The sequence below is a fragment of the Mustela nivalis genome (genome assembly GCF_964662115.1).
Source record: "Mustela nivalis genome assembly, chromosome: 15".
NCBI lineage: Eukaryota > Metazoa > Chordata > Mammalia > Carnivora > Mustelidae > Mustela > Mustela nivalis.
In genome coordinates this window covers 59,114,519-59,133,243 of record NC_139034.1, presented here as the reverse complement: position 1 = coordinate 59,133,243, position 18,725 = coordinate 59,114,519, and the positions used below count along the sequence as shown (strand labels likewise).

At 36.2% G+C, this 18,725-nt stretch overlaps 1 protein-coding gene across 1 annotated transcript in view; it reads left to right on the top strand.

The window, feature by feature from the left end:
• MYCBP2 (MYC binding protein 2) overlaps positions 1–18,725 on the top strand; it is a 267,804-nt gene that overhangs the window by 224,092 nt on the left and 24,987 nt on the right. The window contains exons 62-69 of the mRNA XM_082701514.1: positions 590–789; positions 1,625–1,774; positions 5,129–5,289; positions 6,863–7,019; positions 7,202–7,426; positions 10,514–10,579; positions 12,007–12,246; positions 12,556–12,645. Of these exons, the coding sequence (XP_082557640.1) occupies positions 590–789; positions 1,625–1,774; positions 5,129–5,289; positions 6,863–7,019; positions 7,202–7,426; positions 10,514–10,579; positions 12,007–12,246; positions 12,556–12,645 (1,289 nt within the window). The remainder of the gene's footprint in view (positions 1–589; positions 790–1,624; positions 1,775–5,128; positions 5,290–6,862; positions 7,020–7,201; positions 7,427–10,513; positions 10,580–12,006; positions 12,247–12,555; positions 12,646–18,725) is intronic.

The window sequence follows — 18,725 nt, the reverse complement described above, 5'->3', positions numbered from 1 at the left end:
ATAGCTACATGATTATAGGAAAGTAATCTTTCCAGATGACTGGGTGGTTCAGCCAGTTAAGCATCTGCCTTCAGGGTAGAGTCCCGCATCTGGCTCCTTGCTCAGCAGGGAGACTGCTACTCCCTCTCCCTCTGCCTCTCCTCCCAGGCTTTCTCTCTCTCTCTCTGACAAATAAATAAAATCTTTTAAAAATGTATATTTAGGGCGCCTGGGTGGCTCAGTGGGTTAAGCCACTGCCTTCGGCTCAGGTCATGATCTCAGGGTCCTGGGATCGAGTCCCGCATCGGGTTCTCTGCTCAGCGGGGAGCCTGCTTCCCTCTCTCTCTCTGCCTGCCTCTCCATCTACTTGTGATTTCTCTCTGTCAAATAAATAAATAAAATCTTTAAAAAAAAATGTATATTTAATCTTTCTCAGCCTCAGTAAAAATTGAAGTTGTGTCACATGCAAAACAAACCCAAAAAAAGAAAAAAAAAATACTATAGTGAATAACCTAGATACTGTTATTTTAATATCATCTTAAATATATTAATTGTATGTATTATTGTCAATGAAAGTTAATTTTTTTTTTTTTTTTTTTTTAATAAATAGAAGTTGGTTCTTCCCTCTTGAGGCATCCATCTCCTGAGCTTTCCCGGCTAATCTCAGCCCACAGTTCTCTTTCCAAAGGAGAACGAAATTTTCAATGGCCAGTTTTAGCTTTTGTTATACAACATCATGATCTAGAAGGTCTTGAAATAGCAATGAAACAGGCCCTAAGGAAATCTGCTTGCCGAGTTTTTGCCATGGAGGTATGAATACATTAATGGGGTTATTGATTCATTGATAATACAAATCATTTGATGATTTTCTTTAATGTTAGTTTCTTTCCTACTCAACAGAAATATCAAAAAATTAAGAGACACTAGCCAATCAGAAATATAAAATGTTCACATCAAAATTAAACTCTTCATTTATGAATATAAATGAATATAAAGATCCATATTTAAGCACTCAAGAAATTTATTTCTGTAGTGCTTTATTGTTTTAATCCTGTTAGCATCTTTTTTAAAAAAGCTTTTTGTAAGAATGACATCATTTCAGTTAGAAGAATCATGAAAAAGAGAGGACAAGTAGGGCTTTTGAGTTATAAATTTAACTATAATAACTTTTCTGAGCCTATTCTCTGGAAATGATGGAATTGCTATCTGTCGTATTTTTATATGTATTTTTATATTTTTAATCTTTTTTGTCATCAGTGTAATAAATAACCTGCCACTTCAACGATGATGGGAACAATATAAATACATTTAAGTATAGAACTTGAAAAACATTTTGTGTTATCCTAAATACAAGTTGGGAAAAAAATGTGCTTTAGCAAATTAATATGAAGATGAAGCTTTGAAGCAAAAAGTGGCTTGAAAAAAAGACTTCTGCGTTGCATTTCATATGTATTATTTTCCCTATCATGTTTTTTAATTGGGAACCAAAATTACTGACTATTTCAAGTTTGGTGTGTTTTTGGTAAAATGAAAGTCAGATGTTTTTAGTATCTTTACTTGAAATACTTGGTCCATGGAATACTTGGTAATGTTTACTCACATATTTTCTTTTTATCTTTGACTCATTTAACCATCATTTATTCAGGCTTTCAACTGGCTTCTGTGTAATGTTATCCAAACAACTTCTCTACATGATATTCTGTGGCATTTTGTGGCATCATTAACTCCTGCTCCAGTGGAACCAGAAGAAGAAGAGGATGAGGAAAATAAAACAAACAAAGAAAATGCAGAACAAGTAAGTGAGATTTTTTTGGTGGGGGTGGGGGTTGTCCATCTTTTTATAGAAGAGTAGAACCATCTTCAGATAATATAATAATATGCATGAGCTCATTCACAGGTTATATAACCTAAAGGCAAGAGTAAAATTTCAGTGCTATGAGCAACATGTTTTTCTCTCTGGCAAAGACGGTCATTTAGTTCTGATGTCTCACTAAACATTATTGTCCTGAAACAATGAATTGAAAGGTATATACTGTTAACAGTACTACATAAGACAGATAAACAGGGCAACATTATTCTATAGAAGATCTATCTACTTCACAACATTGCTTTAAGTTGGTAATAAAAATGTACTATGTAAGGACATGAAACTTAAAAATGTTTGCTTGGCTAGAAAGGACTTGGATTTTATAGGAAACAACCTGCATAATGGAAGGACATTGACTAGGACCCTAGAAGCCTGGGTGCTAGACCCATTTCCACATCTGTTACATTGTGACTTACGAGCCTCATCTGTAAATGGAAAACTAGACCGCATTTAATTCACCTGCAGGCATTCTGAAATTATATGCTTAATTATGATTAATTTGCAAAGATATCAGACAACATTATCATAGCCAAATTCTTAAAATTCATAAGGAAACAAAGTACCCTAAGTGAGAACTAGCAGAAAAAACAGGCAGCAGAAATAGACCTTCAACAATTTCAGTAGTTGTAATTTATTATCTATCTGTGTAGTATAATTATGTTTAATGTGCTTTAAAAAATGAAAGACAAACTTTAATAATGTAAGAAGAAATGTAAGAATGACAGATTTGAAAAAGAACTAAATAAATTAACATGTAAGAATTATATGTTAGTATAATAACTAATGTTAGAAAAAAAGCAGTGAACCAAAAAAAATCAGTTCTGAGATTTACAGCAGATTAGTCAAGAAATTAGTGAACTGTTAAGAGAGACCTAAAGAAATCATCCAGAATAAAACAGAAAAAAAATGAGTTCCTTTAAAAAGTGAAAAATATGAGAAGGTGTAACATTTATCTAATTGGAGTTCCAGAAAGAGAGGATAGACAGAATGGAAAATTGTACTATTTGAGGAATTGATACCTGAAAATTATCCAGAATTGATTACAGATGACAATACATTGAATCAGGAAGCCCAGTGAACCCCAGGCAGAATAAAGAAAAATCGTGGTGGGCAAATCATAGTGAATTATCTGAACAACCAAAACAAAGAGCAGGTCTTTAAAGTAGCCCTGGAGGGAAAAATTATACTTAAAGTAGGGACAGTAAGAAGGACAACTGAATTTTCAGTAACCGTATTTTAAGTTGTAATACGGTGAACTTTTTTTAAAAGGCAATCAGTTGATACTTTCAGTGTGCTGAGAGAAAATAACTGTCGATCCAATGAATCTATCTTTATAGAAGAAGGGAAAAATAAAGATATTTTCAGAAAATAAACAGAGGGATTGCCACAAACAGACTGTTGCAAAGGAAAATTGTAATGCGCTTCAGTTACAATAGGAGATCTTCCATGGGAGATCTGAGAATGAAAAGAAAAGAAAATGTTAAATCTTAACAAAGACTATATAAAAAGTGATAATATGTAATGGGAGTGATTTGTAAAACTTAGTGCCAAAATACACACAGCAGTACCATATACATCAGGAGGCAGGTGATTGGTGTTGGTGTTCAGTGGGCTGATAATGATTTTGATTAGCTTTAGATTCAGTTGAGTGTGTGTCATTACACAAAGTGTAATGACTTAAAAATAAAACCTTAACAAAAAAAGAAAGAAAGAAAAGAGTGTATAATTTCCAAACTCATAGAAAAATGTGAAAAGTCAACTCAGCCCCTCCCCAAGAGGGAAAACAAAATAGAAAGAAGTGGTGCAAATAGAAAGTAACATATTAGAAATAAGTACAAAGAGGACTAAATCTTCCATTTAAAAGACAAAAATTGGGATGCCTGGTGGCTCAGTTGGTTAAGCATCCAACTTTTGATTTCGCCTCAGGTCATGATCTCGGTCATGAGATAGAGCCCTGTGTGGGGCTCTGCGATCAGCGGGGAGTCTGCTTCTCTATCTCTGGCACTCCCCCTACACACACACACACACATAAACACACTCTCACTCTCTCTCAAATAAATAAATGAGTCTTTTTTAATAAATAAATAAATAAATAAATAAATAAATAAATAAATAAAGGTTTTCTGGGTGACTCAGTCAGTTGGGTTTCTGCCTCTAGCTCAGGTAATGATCTCAGAGTCCTGGGATCAAGTCGTGTATCAGGCTCCCTGCTCATCAGGGATCTGTTTCTGCCTCTCCCTTTGCACCTCCCCACTACTCATGCCCCCCCCCAAATAAATAAATAAAATATTTTAAAAAATTAATTAAATAAAAGACAAAAATTGTTAGAATAGATGAAAAAACAAAAGGTAGATGCTGTTTCATAAGCATCACATCTAAAACATAAGGATACAGAAGACTGAAAGTGGAAGTTTAGAAAAAGATATACTGGACAAACACCGAACAAAATAAAGTTGGTGTGACTCTTTAATATCAGAAGAAAAGAAAGTTTTAAGAAGAAATTAATAATAGGGATAAAAAAGCTTTCTACAAAATGATGAACAATTCTAAACATGTATACATCAGTAATATAGTCTTTTTTTTTTAAAGAATTTATTTATTTATTTGACAGGGGATCACAAGTAGGCAGAGAGGCGGGCAGAGAGAGAGGAGGAGGCAGGCTCCCTGCCGAGCAGAGAGCCCGATGTGGGGCTCAATCCCAGGACCCTGGGATCATGACCTGAGCCGAAGGCAGAGGCTTTAACCCACTGAGCCACCCAGGCGCCCCTCAGTAATATAGTCTTAAAAATAATAGGTAAAAATTGACAGAACTGCAAGGAGAAATAGAAAAAAAAATACACAATTACAGTGTAAGATTGTTTCACACCTTTAACAACTAAATATTCCGCATAACAAACCAACCTAAAACTTATCAGATGAAAACAGTTGCCTACTGGCTGACTACTCTGTAGGTCAGCGGTTTGGGTGAGGCTCCAAACATAGAAGTCGCCTTGTTGGTATATTTGTGAGCTCACCAGAATCTATACAGATATCGTATCCATTTGTTTGGTGATTTTATTTATGAGTGACCTCATCACTTTTTCCCTAAAAGATAGTACAAAACATAATTAGTGAAAGCATGTTTTGGGTATGATTTGGTTTTAGTTTGCTTGCTTGCATTTCTGTTACATAACTGTCTTTACTGTATACATAACACTTCTAAGTATACATAATTTTTTTGTGGGGGGGGGGAGTCCCTTTCAGTATACAGACTGATCAACTCGCTTTCCATTTCTGTGTTAGGAGAAGGACACGAGAGTATGTGAACATCCCCTCTCGGATATAGTGATTGCCGGGGAAGCTGCCCATCCTTTACCACACACATTTCACCGCTTACTTCAGACAATCTCTGATCTTATGATGTCTCTCCCCAGTGGCAGTTCATTACAGCAAATGGCCCTAAGGTAATTTTACATCTAAGTGTTCTAGGTACAGTGGAGAAGAGATTTTATGTAGTATTCAAACACAAAATGCTTGAAAGACCTTGTTTATAAATAGTAAGATACAAAGACTTCTCCTTCTTAGCTCACACCTGTTTGCCCCTCTATAAAATGAGGTTAATACACTCTTGATGCTCTGAATTATCAGTCTATAACAGTTTTCCTCACATCCCACCTCACTTCTACCCCAAGTCACTTGTCTCAGTGCTACCCAAGAGGAGATTTTTGTTTTTGTTTTTTCCCAAATATATTTAAATATATTTAGATTACATATTTTTAAAAAACCCACTTCTGTGTACTCCCCCTGCCACCTCCATCCCACTCCCCAATGACTGGTGCTTACTGCAAAGGGGATGGTCAGTTATTTGCTATAGAATGAGTGATATAAACCTGGTCCTCCCCACTCCTGTGGATGGTTAGCTCCCTGCTATGTTTTAGAATGAACTCTTGTGGAAACAAGAAGAGCTTGGGCCTGTGTCCCTGGGAGTGCACTTGGGAGGCCCCTCGAGCCAGGAAGTTGGGGTGTGCTGTTCCCATTTTACAGAGTTGGAGACTAAGGATGTGAGAGGTCACTTGGCTAAGGCCATGAAGCTACTAAGTACCTGATTCCCCCCTTCTACTCCTTCTGGCCCTGTGTAACCCACTTGGTCTTCTGTGAGCCTACAGCTCCCACTTAGAGCAGCAAATGTCTTTGCTGCAAGTGAGGGAGTGAGCTTTTCGGTGAAGAATTGTGACCTTCATCATGTCCCCTACATTTTATACCATCATGTAAATTTTTCCATTACTTAAGAGGAGACTTTTAAATGTCATAAAAGGGAGAGGGAGAATAAAGTCTCAGAAATAGAAATTAAAATACTGATTTTTGAATTGAAAAGAATTTTGAGAAAAATTGAACCTTAGTTATATACAAGGTAGGGAGCATCACCTACTTTTAAGTCTAAAGCCTGCTAAGATTTTAACATTACTTCTACATTGTGAACCTTGTTATCAAATCTACATATGGAGCCACACATATAAATGAATGCTCCATTGACTTTTGTAAACTGTAAGGTGATGGAGTGATTTTTGGCTACCCACAGCCCTAATGATAAGACCAGCAGAGGGGAGATTGTGTTTTCCTCCTCACAAGATTTTTGAAGTGCAGGATGTGTTATATACACTCTGATGAATTAATATAGAATTCTAAAACTAATAAATTTGAGAGGCTATTTCAGTTGGGGTAACACTTGTCTAACTGCAAATTTGATCTATTACCTTTTTTGTTTCTATACCCTTTATCTTCATGGCTACAGAAGCAAATTTCTTTATATGTAAATGTATTTTTCTAGATGTAAAATGAACAAACTTTCTTTAGGTCATACCTTGTCCCAAAGAAATTGCCTTTATTTCTCAGAAAAAGGCAGTGATACTATTTCCTAATTTTTTTCCCATTTCTGTTTTTCACCTGGAACATTAAGATTTTTTGGAATACTAACTATGGAGTGCTTTTCCAAGAATTCCTTAGAAATTATTTAATGTATTGCTTATACCTTTTTAGGTGCTGGAGTCTGAAATTCAAGCAGTCTGATCACCAGTTCCTCCATCAGAGTAATGTCTTTCATCACATTAACAATATTTTGTCAAAATCAGATGATGGAGATAGTGAAGAAAGTTTTAGCATCAGTATTCAGTCTGGCTTTGAAGCAATGAGTCAGGTCAGTCATTGACCCGCTGTCATGTATTATCCCGCTAACATTCAACAGTGTGTAGAAGGAGAAACTGCAGGTTACTCCTAAACAATTTGGTTCATTTGTTTCTTACCTCATGTCTTGTTTGTCTTATTACCAGGAAAGATTTCCATTTCAGTGTTGTAATAACGTGCATTTGTTTCCGGTAGGAATTGTGCATAGTAATGTGCCTAAAGGACTTAACCAGCATTGTTGACATAAAAACTTCAAGCCGACCTGCCATGATCGGCAGTTTGACAGATGGTTCTACAGAAACCTTTTGGGAATCAGGAGATGAGGATAAAAACAAAACTAAGAACATCACCATCAACTGTGTAAAAGGAATCAATGCCCGCTACGTATCTGTCCATGTGGACAATTCGCGAGATCTCGGGGTAAGAAAGGAAACTAATTTGTGGCTCATTAGTTCTTTTCAGACCGTCAGTGACTATGCCCTATCATTTCTGAGTTTAGCAAAAAGATTTTCATGTAGAACTTCACCAAACAACATTTATGTTTCCCAAATAAATCTTAAATCTAAAAACAGATTAAGAGGACTGGGGCACTATGGAATACCAATTCTAAAAAGAGATGTGATACAGGAACACCCTGGCTCCCAGCTAAGCAGAATAAATGAATGCACTGTAACTGCCTGCCCACATGCCCTTGTTTCAGCTCTTCTCTTGGCCTGGAAGTCCTTGCCTTAAACTCTGCCTATCCGATTCTTCCAGAATCTTGAAAGACCAGGAAAAATTTCCTCTCCCAGGACCTCTTCTATAAAAATTACTCTTTCCAGAGTTCCTGCATGACTCAGTCAGTTAAGTGTCTGCCTAAAGCTCAGGTCATGATCCCAGGGTCCTGCTCAGAGGGGAACCTGCTTCTCCCTCTCCTCCCCACTCATGTTCTATCTCTGTTGCTATCTCTGTGTCTCTGAAATAAATAAAATCTTTTTTTTTTTTTTAAGATTTTTTTTTTTTAATTTATTTATTTGTCAGAGAGAGAGAGAGAGAGAGCAAGCGAGCACAGGCAGATAGAATGGCAGGCAGAGGCAGAGAGAGAAGCAGGCTCCCTGCCGAGCAAGGAGCCCAATGTGGGACTCGATCCCAGGATGCTGGGATCATGACCTGAGCTGAAGGCAGCTGCTTAACCAACTGAGCCACCAAGGCGTCCCAATAAAATCTTTTTTTTAACAATTTACTCTTTCCCTTCTCTAGGTTCTTTTTTTATATTACTCTGATGGCACTTAACATACTTTGACCTATCATGTAATTAGCTCTCAGTTTCCAGCCCTCACTCTTAGCTTTCATGGCAGTGGTGGTGGGGTATCTAGACTACCGTGAATAATCATAATTTGTATTCTTCCTAACCTAGCCTGTTCACATGTTTGAACTGAATTTAGTACTCCTTGACAAGAGGCAGTAAACAAAGGAAAAAGAGTCCTATCTCCTGGACTGTTGAGAACCAAGAAGAAACACCAGCTGCCTCACATGCCTCTACTCCCATTCCTGGGGAAGGAACTCCTTAGAATTTTTCCCTCAGAAGGGTTGTGGCTTGCTAGCAGAAACAGTATTAATAAATCCCCTTTGAGGGGCACCTGGGTGGCTCAGTGGGTTAAAGCCTCTGCCTTCGGGTCAGGTCATGATCTCAGAGTCCTGGGATTGTTCCCCACATCAGGCTCTCTGCTCAGCATGGAGCCTGCTTCCCTTCCTCTCTCTGCCTGCCTTTCTGCCTTTCTGTCGGTCAAATGAATAAATAAAATCTTTTAAAATAAATAAGTAAATAAATCCCCTTTGACCATTGCTAGCTTTCTCCCCATTCCATTCATGTATTTTCTTTCCCGGAAGGAGCCAGAGTAGTGGGGTTGGGTCTTGGATAACCCGTATAGGATGCCAACATCAGAAGTCCAGTCTCCCATCAACATTCCTTGCCATCCACAGCCATCCCTAACTCCTGTTCCCTGGCAGTGAATAAGAAAAGGGGGTTTAGCTAATATATCATAAGGCATATCTCCTTTTTGGAGCCAAGAGTTTCATTTGACACAACTAGAAAGTCAAGTGTAAGAAATCAAAACATTTTTCTGCCTAGAATTTACTGTTTAGTACAAAGTTATGTATAATTCATGGTATATTTTAAGCCAGGACAATGGCAGAACAATGATGGCAATCAATTTGACATTTTTCCCTTTTAGGGAGAGAATCGTAGCAATACTCGTTTTTAAAAGCCCTAGTAGGGGGGCGCCTGGGTGGCTTAGTGGGTTAAGGCCTCTCTACCTGGGATCTCTGGTCCCGGGATCCTGGGATCAAGCCCTACACTGGGCTTCTGCTCAGCAGGGAGCCTACTTCCCCTCCTCTCTCTCTCTCTCTCTGCCTGCCTCTCTGCCTACTTGTGATCTGTGTCTGTCAAATAAATAAAATCTTAAAAAACAAATTAAAAAGACTAAAAATAAAAGCCCCAGTAGGTTAGCCAACATCTGCTTTCCTTTTAAGAAACCTCCTCTTAGTTACAAGCATCCTTGAGGCTGATGTACCTCTGTGTCCCCACCTGCCCACCATCAGTGCCTCATACACAGCAATTGTTAGAATTGGATTAGCCTAGACCTGACATACAGCTAAGTATGCAGTTCTCTCAGGAATTAATGTGCTAACCTGTTCCTTGATGTGCCTTACATAAAAGTTACTCAACTTTCGGGTCTCTGGCTCTAGTACTAGAATGATTCTTTTCAGTACTTAAAGATTCTGAACTTCTATTTGATATTTATTTCATGTGTTAATTAATGTTCCTTCCCTAGTGTGGCAAGGATCTCGAGAGAATAGAACCCGTCATTCTCGTACATCCTTCTCCAAATCTGTAAGGCAGTCCATGTACATTGTGATACTCACAAGTATCTGTTGGTTAAGTCCCCTACCTTCCTTGTTTTTACCTCCAGAAGCAATGAAAGTATAGCAGAGAGAGTGGGACAGGAGTGGCAAACAGAGTTATGAAAGGTCTCATGATAGGGATAGAATTTAAATCATTAGACTTTGGGGGCGCCTGAGTGGCTCAGCTGGTTAAGCATCTGCCTTTGGCTCAGGTCATGATCCTGGGTCCTGGGATCAAGTCCCATGTCGGGCTTTGCATCAAGCTCCCTGCTCAGTGGGTAGTCTACCTGTCCCTCTGCCCCTTTCCCCTCTCATGCTCTTTCTTTTTCACTCACTCACTCTCAAATAAATAAATCTTTTTAAAAAAATCAGTCTTTAGACTTCGGATAAAAAGAGGGAATGCCAAGCTCCTCTTTCAGAGCCCATGGAGACCGAAGGTAGAATTTGTGAGAATAAGGCAAGACTGGAGTTGTAAGAATGTGGTTGATCAGGCAGAGGGAGTGAGGTCAGTTGGGAAGAAAAATGACAGTTACTGTTAATGTGATATTGGTAGGCCATAAGAAACCATTGTAAATTCAGGACCAGGAATATAGGATAATAATTGTTGTGAATTGTCTATTTTAGAATAAAGTTACCTCAATGACCTTCTTAACTGGCAAAGCAGTAGAAGATTTGTGCAGAATAAAGCAGGTAATTAAAATTTTGTCATTAAATTTTTTGCTACCTAGGGAGAAATTCTTCTCAGCCTCCACTGTTAAATTCTAATTTTGGCATGCTACCAAAGTACTATAGAAAATCATCTGTTTATAAAACACTAACCTGACAAATATTCCAGATATAGGAATGTTTATAACCATTCTGTGCTAAACATTTTATCCATTAGTGCCCTAAATGCTCTCCTGCCACGAACGCTTATACTGTACCTACAGTCCTCCAATCTGCCTCCACCTCCCTTACAAAGATTCAGGGTGCTTTAAATGCATTATAAATCCAATTCACAATGAACACCTACACCTCAGGTTAAAATGTAGATAATTGTCCTCCAGCCTGAATCTATTACTTAGAACACTGAAACTGTATCCAGGCTGCAAGTTGATCTTACAAACCATCTCTAGAAACAAGTTAAATTTTATTTGGGTGTGTATCTGAAATTCTGTATAAACTGACTTGTGTTAGTGAAACTTTATCAGAGTTCTTCTGTAGCAACTTTATCCCATAAATGTTGACCACTTGTTTTGCTTTGTTTTTCAAATCATGGACAGAATGAATTGAGATTTTGGATTAAATAATTAATTTTGTTTAAAAAGCTAAAAAATTTAGGGAAATAATCCTATTCAGTGAGGTACTATTTATTTATACTTAATGCTCTTTCTATAAAATTGGCATTATCAATTAAAATAATACCAATTTAGATGGCTACATAAATAATGTAGAAGTTGCAGCTCCTTTCTCTTTGACATCAAATAATGTAATAATGGTTTTCATGTTATCAAGTGAATAGTGTCAAAACCATTTTACAGTGCATTGAACTTTAATCCTTGAAAAAAAGTTTCACAGTGAAATACAGTGAAATAAGAAATCATAAAAGTGAAGTTACATATAATTTTTCTTCAAAAGTAAAACATATTAAGTAACTGCACATCAAAAATCCTCATCTTTTTTTAAAAAATTTATCTTTAAATGGTACTTTTATGTGAAGATGCACCACCCAAAAAAAAAAAAAAAAAAAATCCACAAAACAGGGCCCCATGCTGATCTTGTGAGTGCTCTTACTCATAGTATACAGAAAGGACTGTCACATATAAAGTGATTAGTGATGTTACTTATATAACTTGTCCCTGGAAAGTGCTCAGACCTGCATTTTAATTCTCAGCTCCATCTAGTACTAAGAATCCTTTAACCTGTGTTAACCTCACTTCATCTGTGTAATAGCTACTGTAGTATTACTTACCCTCACAAGGTTTAAGTAAGATAATCAGTGTGAAGTAACAAAGTAAACCTTGGTCTCTGCACAGGTCTTTGTGATTTGAGCTTGCTGTTATTAGCGCTAAGTATAGGACAGTGATAAGAGAGTGAGACAGCTGTATTAGGTTTCTATCCCTCTTCTGTTATACTAGGTTGATCTGGATTCCAGGCACATTGGTTGGGTAACAAGTGAACTTCCAGGAGGGGATAATCACATCATCAAGATTGAATTAAAGGGCCCAGAAAATACACTGAGAGTTCGACAAGTGAAAGTCCTGGGCTGGAAGGATGGCGAAAGCACCAAAATTGCTGGCCAGATTTCAGCCAGTGTGGCCCAGCAAAGGAACTGTGAAGCCGAGACTCTGCGAGTGTTCAGACTTATTACATCTCAAGTGAGTGTCCTTACTACATAATCTAGCACAGGATGCCCTGAAATAAAATCTTACTCAATAACAATACCAAAACAGTAACAAAATACTTTGTAAAACTTGTTAGAGATGGCTGGCAACAGATGTGACCCATTTTCTCTTCTTCTCATAGCCCAAAACTCCTGTGTTTCATTTTGCACCCGTAACTCTTAAAAGTATAGCAAGGATAGCATAGTAATATTATAAAGCCTGCAGAATTAGCTCATGCATCCTTTAGCTTCTACACTAATAATTACTGCCATTGATCCCATCTCATACTCCTGTCTTCATCAGGTATTTGGAAAGCTCATCTCTGGAGATGCTGAACCTACACCAGAACAAGAGGAAAAAGCACTACTGTCCTCACCTGAAGGAGAGGAAAAAGTATACAATGTATTTATTTGTATTCTAAAGATACTTATTTCTTTTTTTCATTTTCTTACTTTTGTTCAGTGAAATTACCTATTGCCATGTATTTTAATGGATAGATGATAGTTAATATGCAGTTAATATTTTTTACTTTAATTAGAAGATGAAGAAACTATCAAAAGAAATTATTTGTTTATGTATGATCTAGCTAGCATTATAAGTAACAACAAAATTTCCTCTGTATCTTGGGCTGTTGTGTTCAAGTGTTGGGATTTGTAAAATCAGCTTAGGCATCTACTTACCGTGTACCGTGTGCCGTCAGTGATCTCCTTCCTCCATTTACTCTGCCTTTCACAGTCTCTGTCAAAAATACTGTCTCCTCAAGGAATCTTCTTTAACATTCCCCCCGCAAAATATGCAGTTTTCCTTTTGCTAAACTTCATCATAGTTTCTATGAGTCTCTTCTCAATTTCTTCCATATGTTTACTTGTACACAGATTTGTCTCTTCTACTGAATCGTAGCTTCTTAAAAACCAAGTACATAATCTGATTTGTCTTTATATCCATGGCATAAACACACATGCATTCAGTCTGTTTTTATTGGAATAACCTGTTCTTTATCTTGTTCTTGAAATTTCTTTTAAAATGTGGTTGCCTTTATTTATTTGTTCTATTCTAAAGCACTATACCCAAGAGGAAAACCTCACCTATTTCCAAAAAGAAGTCAAGCCTGACTGGTCTCAATATTCTTATGTTGTTAGATGTTACAGATAACCACCTTGGCAGCTCTTTGAAAGATAATTTCAAGGACTTACGTAGTCTAGCTCTGTGCCTTCTGGTGTAGTAATGTCTAAGTCATCCACATCTTTCTATTTGGGCTCCATAGAAAGTACGATTTTATAAAGTCTGGTTGTTTCTTCTAGCATCCTGTGGCGATTTCATTTGAATGACTACAAGACTGTGTGATTATTCATTAAATCAACTGAATTTTAGCAAATGGTGATTTTGTGCTAAGTAACTATGGTAATTGGTACCAAGCCCTCAGAAAACTATATTTTCTTAGATGTGAACTTTTCACACAACCCCAAAGAAGAAATCAGTAGGGATACTCCATAGCATGTAATCTGTTTTTTATGTATGTGAAAACATAGCACATGTCACAGGGTTTCAGAATATGTTGAAAATATTATGCCCTGCAGCAGTCAGAGGAGGCTTTGGGTAGGTATTGGGTATGACTTGGACTAGAAAGGGCATGAGTCAGAGTTAGCATGACAGAAGGGATTTGAGTAGAGCTCTTTGAAGAGGCTGGACTAACAGAGAGTGTAGGTTGAGATGTTAAGGTTGATTGGGAAAGTTTATGCTAGTGGTAAGATGCCCATGAAATAGCATAATTATTAAGAGAATCATTTTTTACATCAGGTTTTTGAAGTAGAATTTAGATAAGGAAAAAATTCATCCTTTTAAACTGTATTGTTTGATGAATTTTGACCAATATATGCAGTAGTAAAACCATCACTCATAAAATGTCCCTCTGGGTGCTTTGCAGTCAGTCCTCTCACCTCATGCCTAGATCCTGGCAACCACTGAACTGTTTCTGCTCCTGGAGTGTTGCCTTTCCCCAGATGTCATATAAATGGAACCAGATAGAATGTAACCTTTTCTTATGGTTTCTTTCTTTTGGTATAATGATACTGAGATTCATCCATGTAGGAACACGTATCAGTAGTTGTTACTTTTGGTTGCTGAGAAGTGTTCCATTTTATGGATTTACCAGAATTTGTTTATTCTTTGACATTTTGATGGATATTTATGTTGTTTCTTTGTTGGCTATTAATAAATAAAACTGATTTTTGTATGGGTATGTTTTCATTTTTCTTGGGTAAATACCTGTGATTAGAATTGCTGGGTTGTATGGTGTATGTTTAACTTTGTAAGAAACTGCTGAACTCTTTTCAAAGTGATTGAACCAATTTGCATTTTTACCAGCAGTGTATGAGATTTCCAGTTGCTCCACATTCTCTCAAAAGCACTTAGGATTGTCACTCTTTTTTTTTTTCTATTACTTTTTTTTTTTTTAATTTTTTATTTTTTATAAGGATTATCACTCTTTTTAATGTTGGCCATTGTGGTAGGTATGTAGCAGTATCTCATTATGGTTTTAATATGGATTTCTCTGATGATTAGTAATGTTGAGTAAATTTTCATGTGCTTATTTTCCATCACTTTATTTAGTGAAGTATCTTTTCAAATTTTTTACCCCTATTTTTTTTATATTAGGTTGAAAGATTATATATATATATATATATATATATATATATATAGAAGATAAAGACTCCTTAGCCAATATGCGTTTTCAGATATTTTCTCCTACTCTGTGTTTTATCTTTCAGGGACAGAAGTGTTTTGGGGTTTTTTGTTTGTTTTTTGGGAACAGAAGTTTTTGATCTTGAGGAAGTATAATCCAGTCTGTTTTTTTCTAAATGACTTGCGATTTTTTTATCTTACCTAAAATTTAATGTCACAAAGATTTTCTTCTAACAGGAATAGAATTTTAATTCTTTTGTTTATAGCCATATACATTTTAAGTTAATTTTTCTTTATAGTGTGAGGTCAGAGTTGAGTTTCATTTATTTATTTTTTTAATCTCTTTATTCTATTAGGATGGTGGATTTTTTTTAGATTTTATTTATTAAAGAGGGAAAGCACGAGTAAGATGAAAGGCAGAGGGAGAAGCAGACTCCCTGCTGAGCAGGTAGCCTACTGCAGGGCTCTGTCTCGGAACCCTTGAGATTATGACCTGAGCCAAAGGCAGATGTTAAAACTACTGAGCCACCCAGATGCCCCAGAATTTTATTTATTTTTGCGTGTAGATAGCCAGTTGTTCCATCACCATTTGTTGAAAAAAATTATCCTTTATCAATAATAAATTCACCATAAATATGTAGGTCTGTTTCTGTATTCTTCACTCTTTCCATTGATCTATATGTATATTTTTACACCAACATCAGAGTGTCTTGATTACTGCAGCTTATGGAAATCATGAGATCAGATTCCAACCTGGTTCTTTTTTAAGTTATTTTGGCTATTCTAGGCCCTTTATATTTTCATATAAAGCTTAGAACCAGCTTGTCTTTTCCTCTTCTTAAAAAAAAAAAAAAAAACCTGAAATATTAATTGTAACTGTACCAAATTGCTAAGTGATTTGGGGAGAATTGACATCTTAGTAATATTGAGTGTCCCTATCTGTGAACATGATATATTTCCCCATTTATCTAGATCTTCTTTAATTTTTGTCAGCAATGTTTTGTAGTTCATTGTACAGGTCTTATACACATCTTAATCCCTAAATAATTATATTAATATTAACAATAATCTGTAAATAATAGTTTTTAATGGTATTCAAATGGTATTTCACTTTTCAGTTCATTTCTAGTATGTAAAAATATAATTGTGATCTTCTTAAATTCACTTCTTAGTTCTAGAAGGGTTTTTTTTTTGTAGACTTTTTAGGATTTTCTTCATAGATAATCATGTTGTCTGCAAAGAAAGTTGGTTTTACTTCCTTCCCAGCCCATATGCCTTAAATTTCTTTTCTTGTGTAGTGTAATAGCTATGGCCTTCAATACCAAGTGGTGACATCAGACATCTTTGCCTTTTCTCGATCTTAATAGGAAACATTCAGTCTTTCACCATTAAGTGTGATGTTAGCTGTAGATATTTTGTAAATGCGCTAGTCAGATTGAAGATGTTTTTTTCTATTCCTAGTTTTCTGAGAGTTTTTATCAAATGGTATTCTTTTTTTTTCAAAGATTTTTATTTATTTAGTTGACAGAGAGACACAGCGAGAGAGGGAACACAAGCAGAGGGAGCAGGAGAGGGAGAAGCAGGCTTCCTGTGAAGCAGAGAGCCTAATAATGGGGCTCAATCCCAAACCCTGGGATCACGACCTGAGCCAAAGTCAGACACTTAATGACTGAGCCACGCAGTTGCCCCTCAAATGGATATTCTTAAATATTTTTCTTTTTATGCATTAAGATAATTCATATATTGCTATATGTTAGTAGATATGTCAGTGTATTTTTCTTTAATAAAAGGAAGCTAATGAACTAGGGGAGTGATAACTAAAAGGTATAGTGTTTCTTTTTTGGAGTGATGAAAATGCTCTAAAATTAACTGTGGTGATAGTTGCACATATATTTGAATATACTGTAAACCATTGAATTGTATTTTTTTTATTTTTTTTATTTATTTATTTGATTTTATTTATTTATTTGACAGAGATCACAAGTAGGCAAAGAGGCAGGTAGAGAGAGAGGAAGGCAAGCGGCTCCCTGCTGAGCAGAGAGCCCAATGCAGAGCTCGATCTCAGGACCCTGGGATCATGACCTGAGCCGAAGGCAGAGGCTTTAACCCACTGAGCCACCCAGGAATTGTATATTTGTATATTTTAAATGACTGAATAGTATTGTATATTTTAATACAATACTGAATTGTATATTTTAAATGACTGAATAGTATGTTAACTATATCTCAAAGCTATTTTTTTAATTATGTTGGTCACCGTATAGTACATCATTAGTTTTTTGTTTTGTTTTATTAAGATTTTATTTATTTGACAGAGAGAGCAAGTGAGAGAGGGAATACAAGCTGGGGGACTGGGAGAGGGAGAAGCAGGCTTCCCGCTAAACAGGAAGCCTGATGCGGAGCCCGATCCCAGGACCCTGGGGTCATGACCAAGCCGAAGGCAGACACTGAGTTACTACCCACAGGCACCCCACATCATTCGTTTTTTATTTAGCATTCCATGATTCATTATTTGCGTATAACACCCAGTTCTCCATGTAATAAGTGCCCTCCTAAATACCCATGAGGGGACTAACCCGTCTCTTCACCCCACTCCACTCTGAAATCCTCAGTTTGTTTCCTGGAGTCCATAGTCTCTCCTGGTTCGTCTCCCCCTCTGATTTCCCCCTCTTCATTTTTCCCTTCCTTCTAATGTCCTCCATGCTATTCCTTATGTTCGACATGTAAGTGAAACCATATGATAATTGTCTTTCTCTGCCTAACTTATTTCACTTAGCATAATCCCCTTGAGTTCCATATATGTCAGTGCAAATGGTGGCTATTCATCCTTTCTGATGGCTGAGTAATACTCCATTGTATATCTCAAAGCTATTTAAGAAAATTCTGAAAGAACTTTTAAAATAAGAAGATAAAGTAACTATAAAAAATTCTCATTTGTTAATGTATAATCTAGCTAGCGTTTCAACTAGCAAGAGAATTATTCTACCAGTGTGCTTTCTTTAACAGATACAAGTTATCTGTTCTTCTTGACTAAACTTTGATAGTTTTGTGCTTCAATTATTTTCTCATTACATCTAAGTTGCTAAATTGTTTGGTGTAAGTTGTTAATAATATACCCTTATTATTCTTTTAATATCAATAGAATCTCTATTGATGTGTCTTCTTTTATTACTTCTTTCCATCTGCTTTGTGTTTGATTTGTTCTTTTTCTAGTTTCAAAGACTTGAGATCTTTTTTTATAAGTAGTGGTACAGTTTTCTTTTCAGCACTGCTTTAGTCGAGTGTTACAAATTTTGGTGTGTTGATTATATGTTCGTTCTCTTTTCATTAGTTCAGAATATTTTTTTTATTTCCATTTTGATTTCTTCCTTGACCCCTGGATAATTTAGAAGTTTCTTGTTTAGTTTCTAAATATTTGGGGATTTTTCAAATAGCCTTCTGTTACTAATTTCTAGTATAATTCACTGAGGTCAAAGAATATACTTTGTATAATTTCAGGTCTTTTAAAATTGTTAAGATTTGAATTCTGACTCACATATTTTAGCGAATATCCACATGCACTTGAAAAGAAGTCGAACTCTGTTTTTGTTTTGTGAGGAGGCTCTATAATTATCTGTTCAATTTGGTTCATAGTTTTGTTCAAGTCTTCAGGAGCTTTACTGATTATCCTTTGTTCATTTACTTATACTTTCAAGTGCAGAGAAAATTTTGAAGTGTCCACCTGTATATGTACTTGTCTATTTGGGTTTTAGTTTACCTGGTTGCAAACTTCATTTGTCTGATAGGCACCA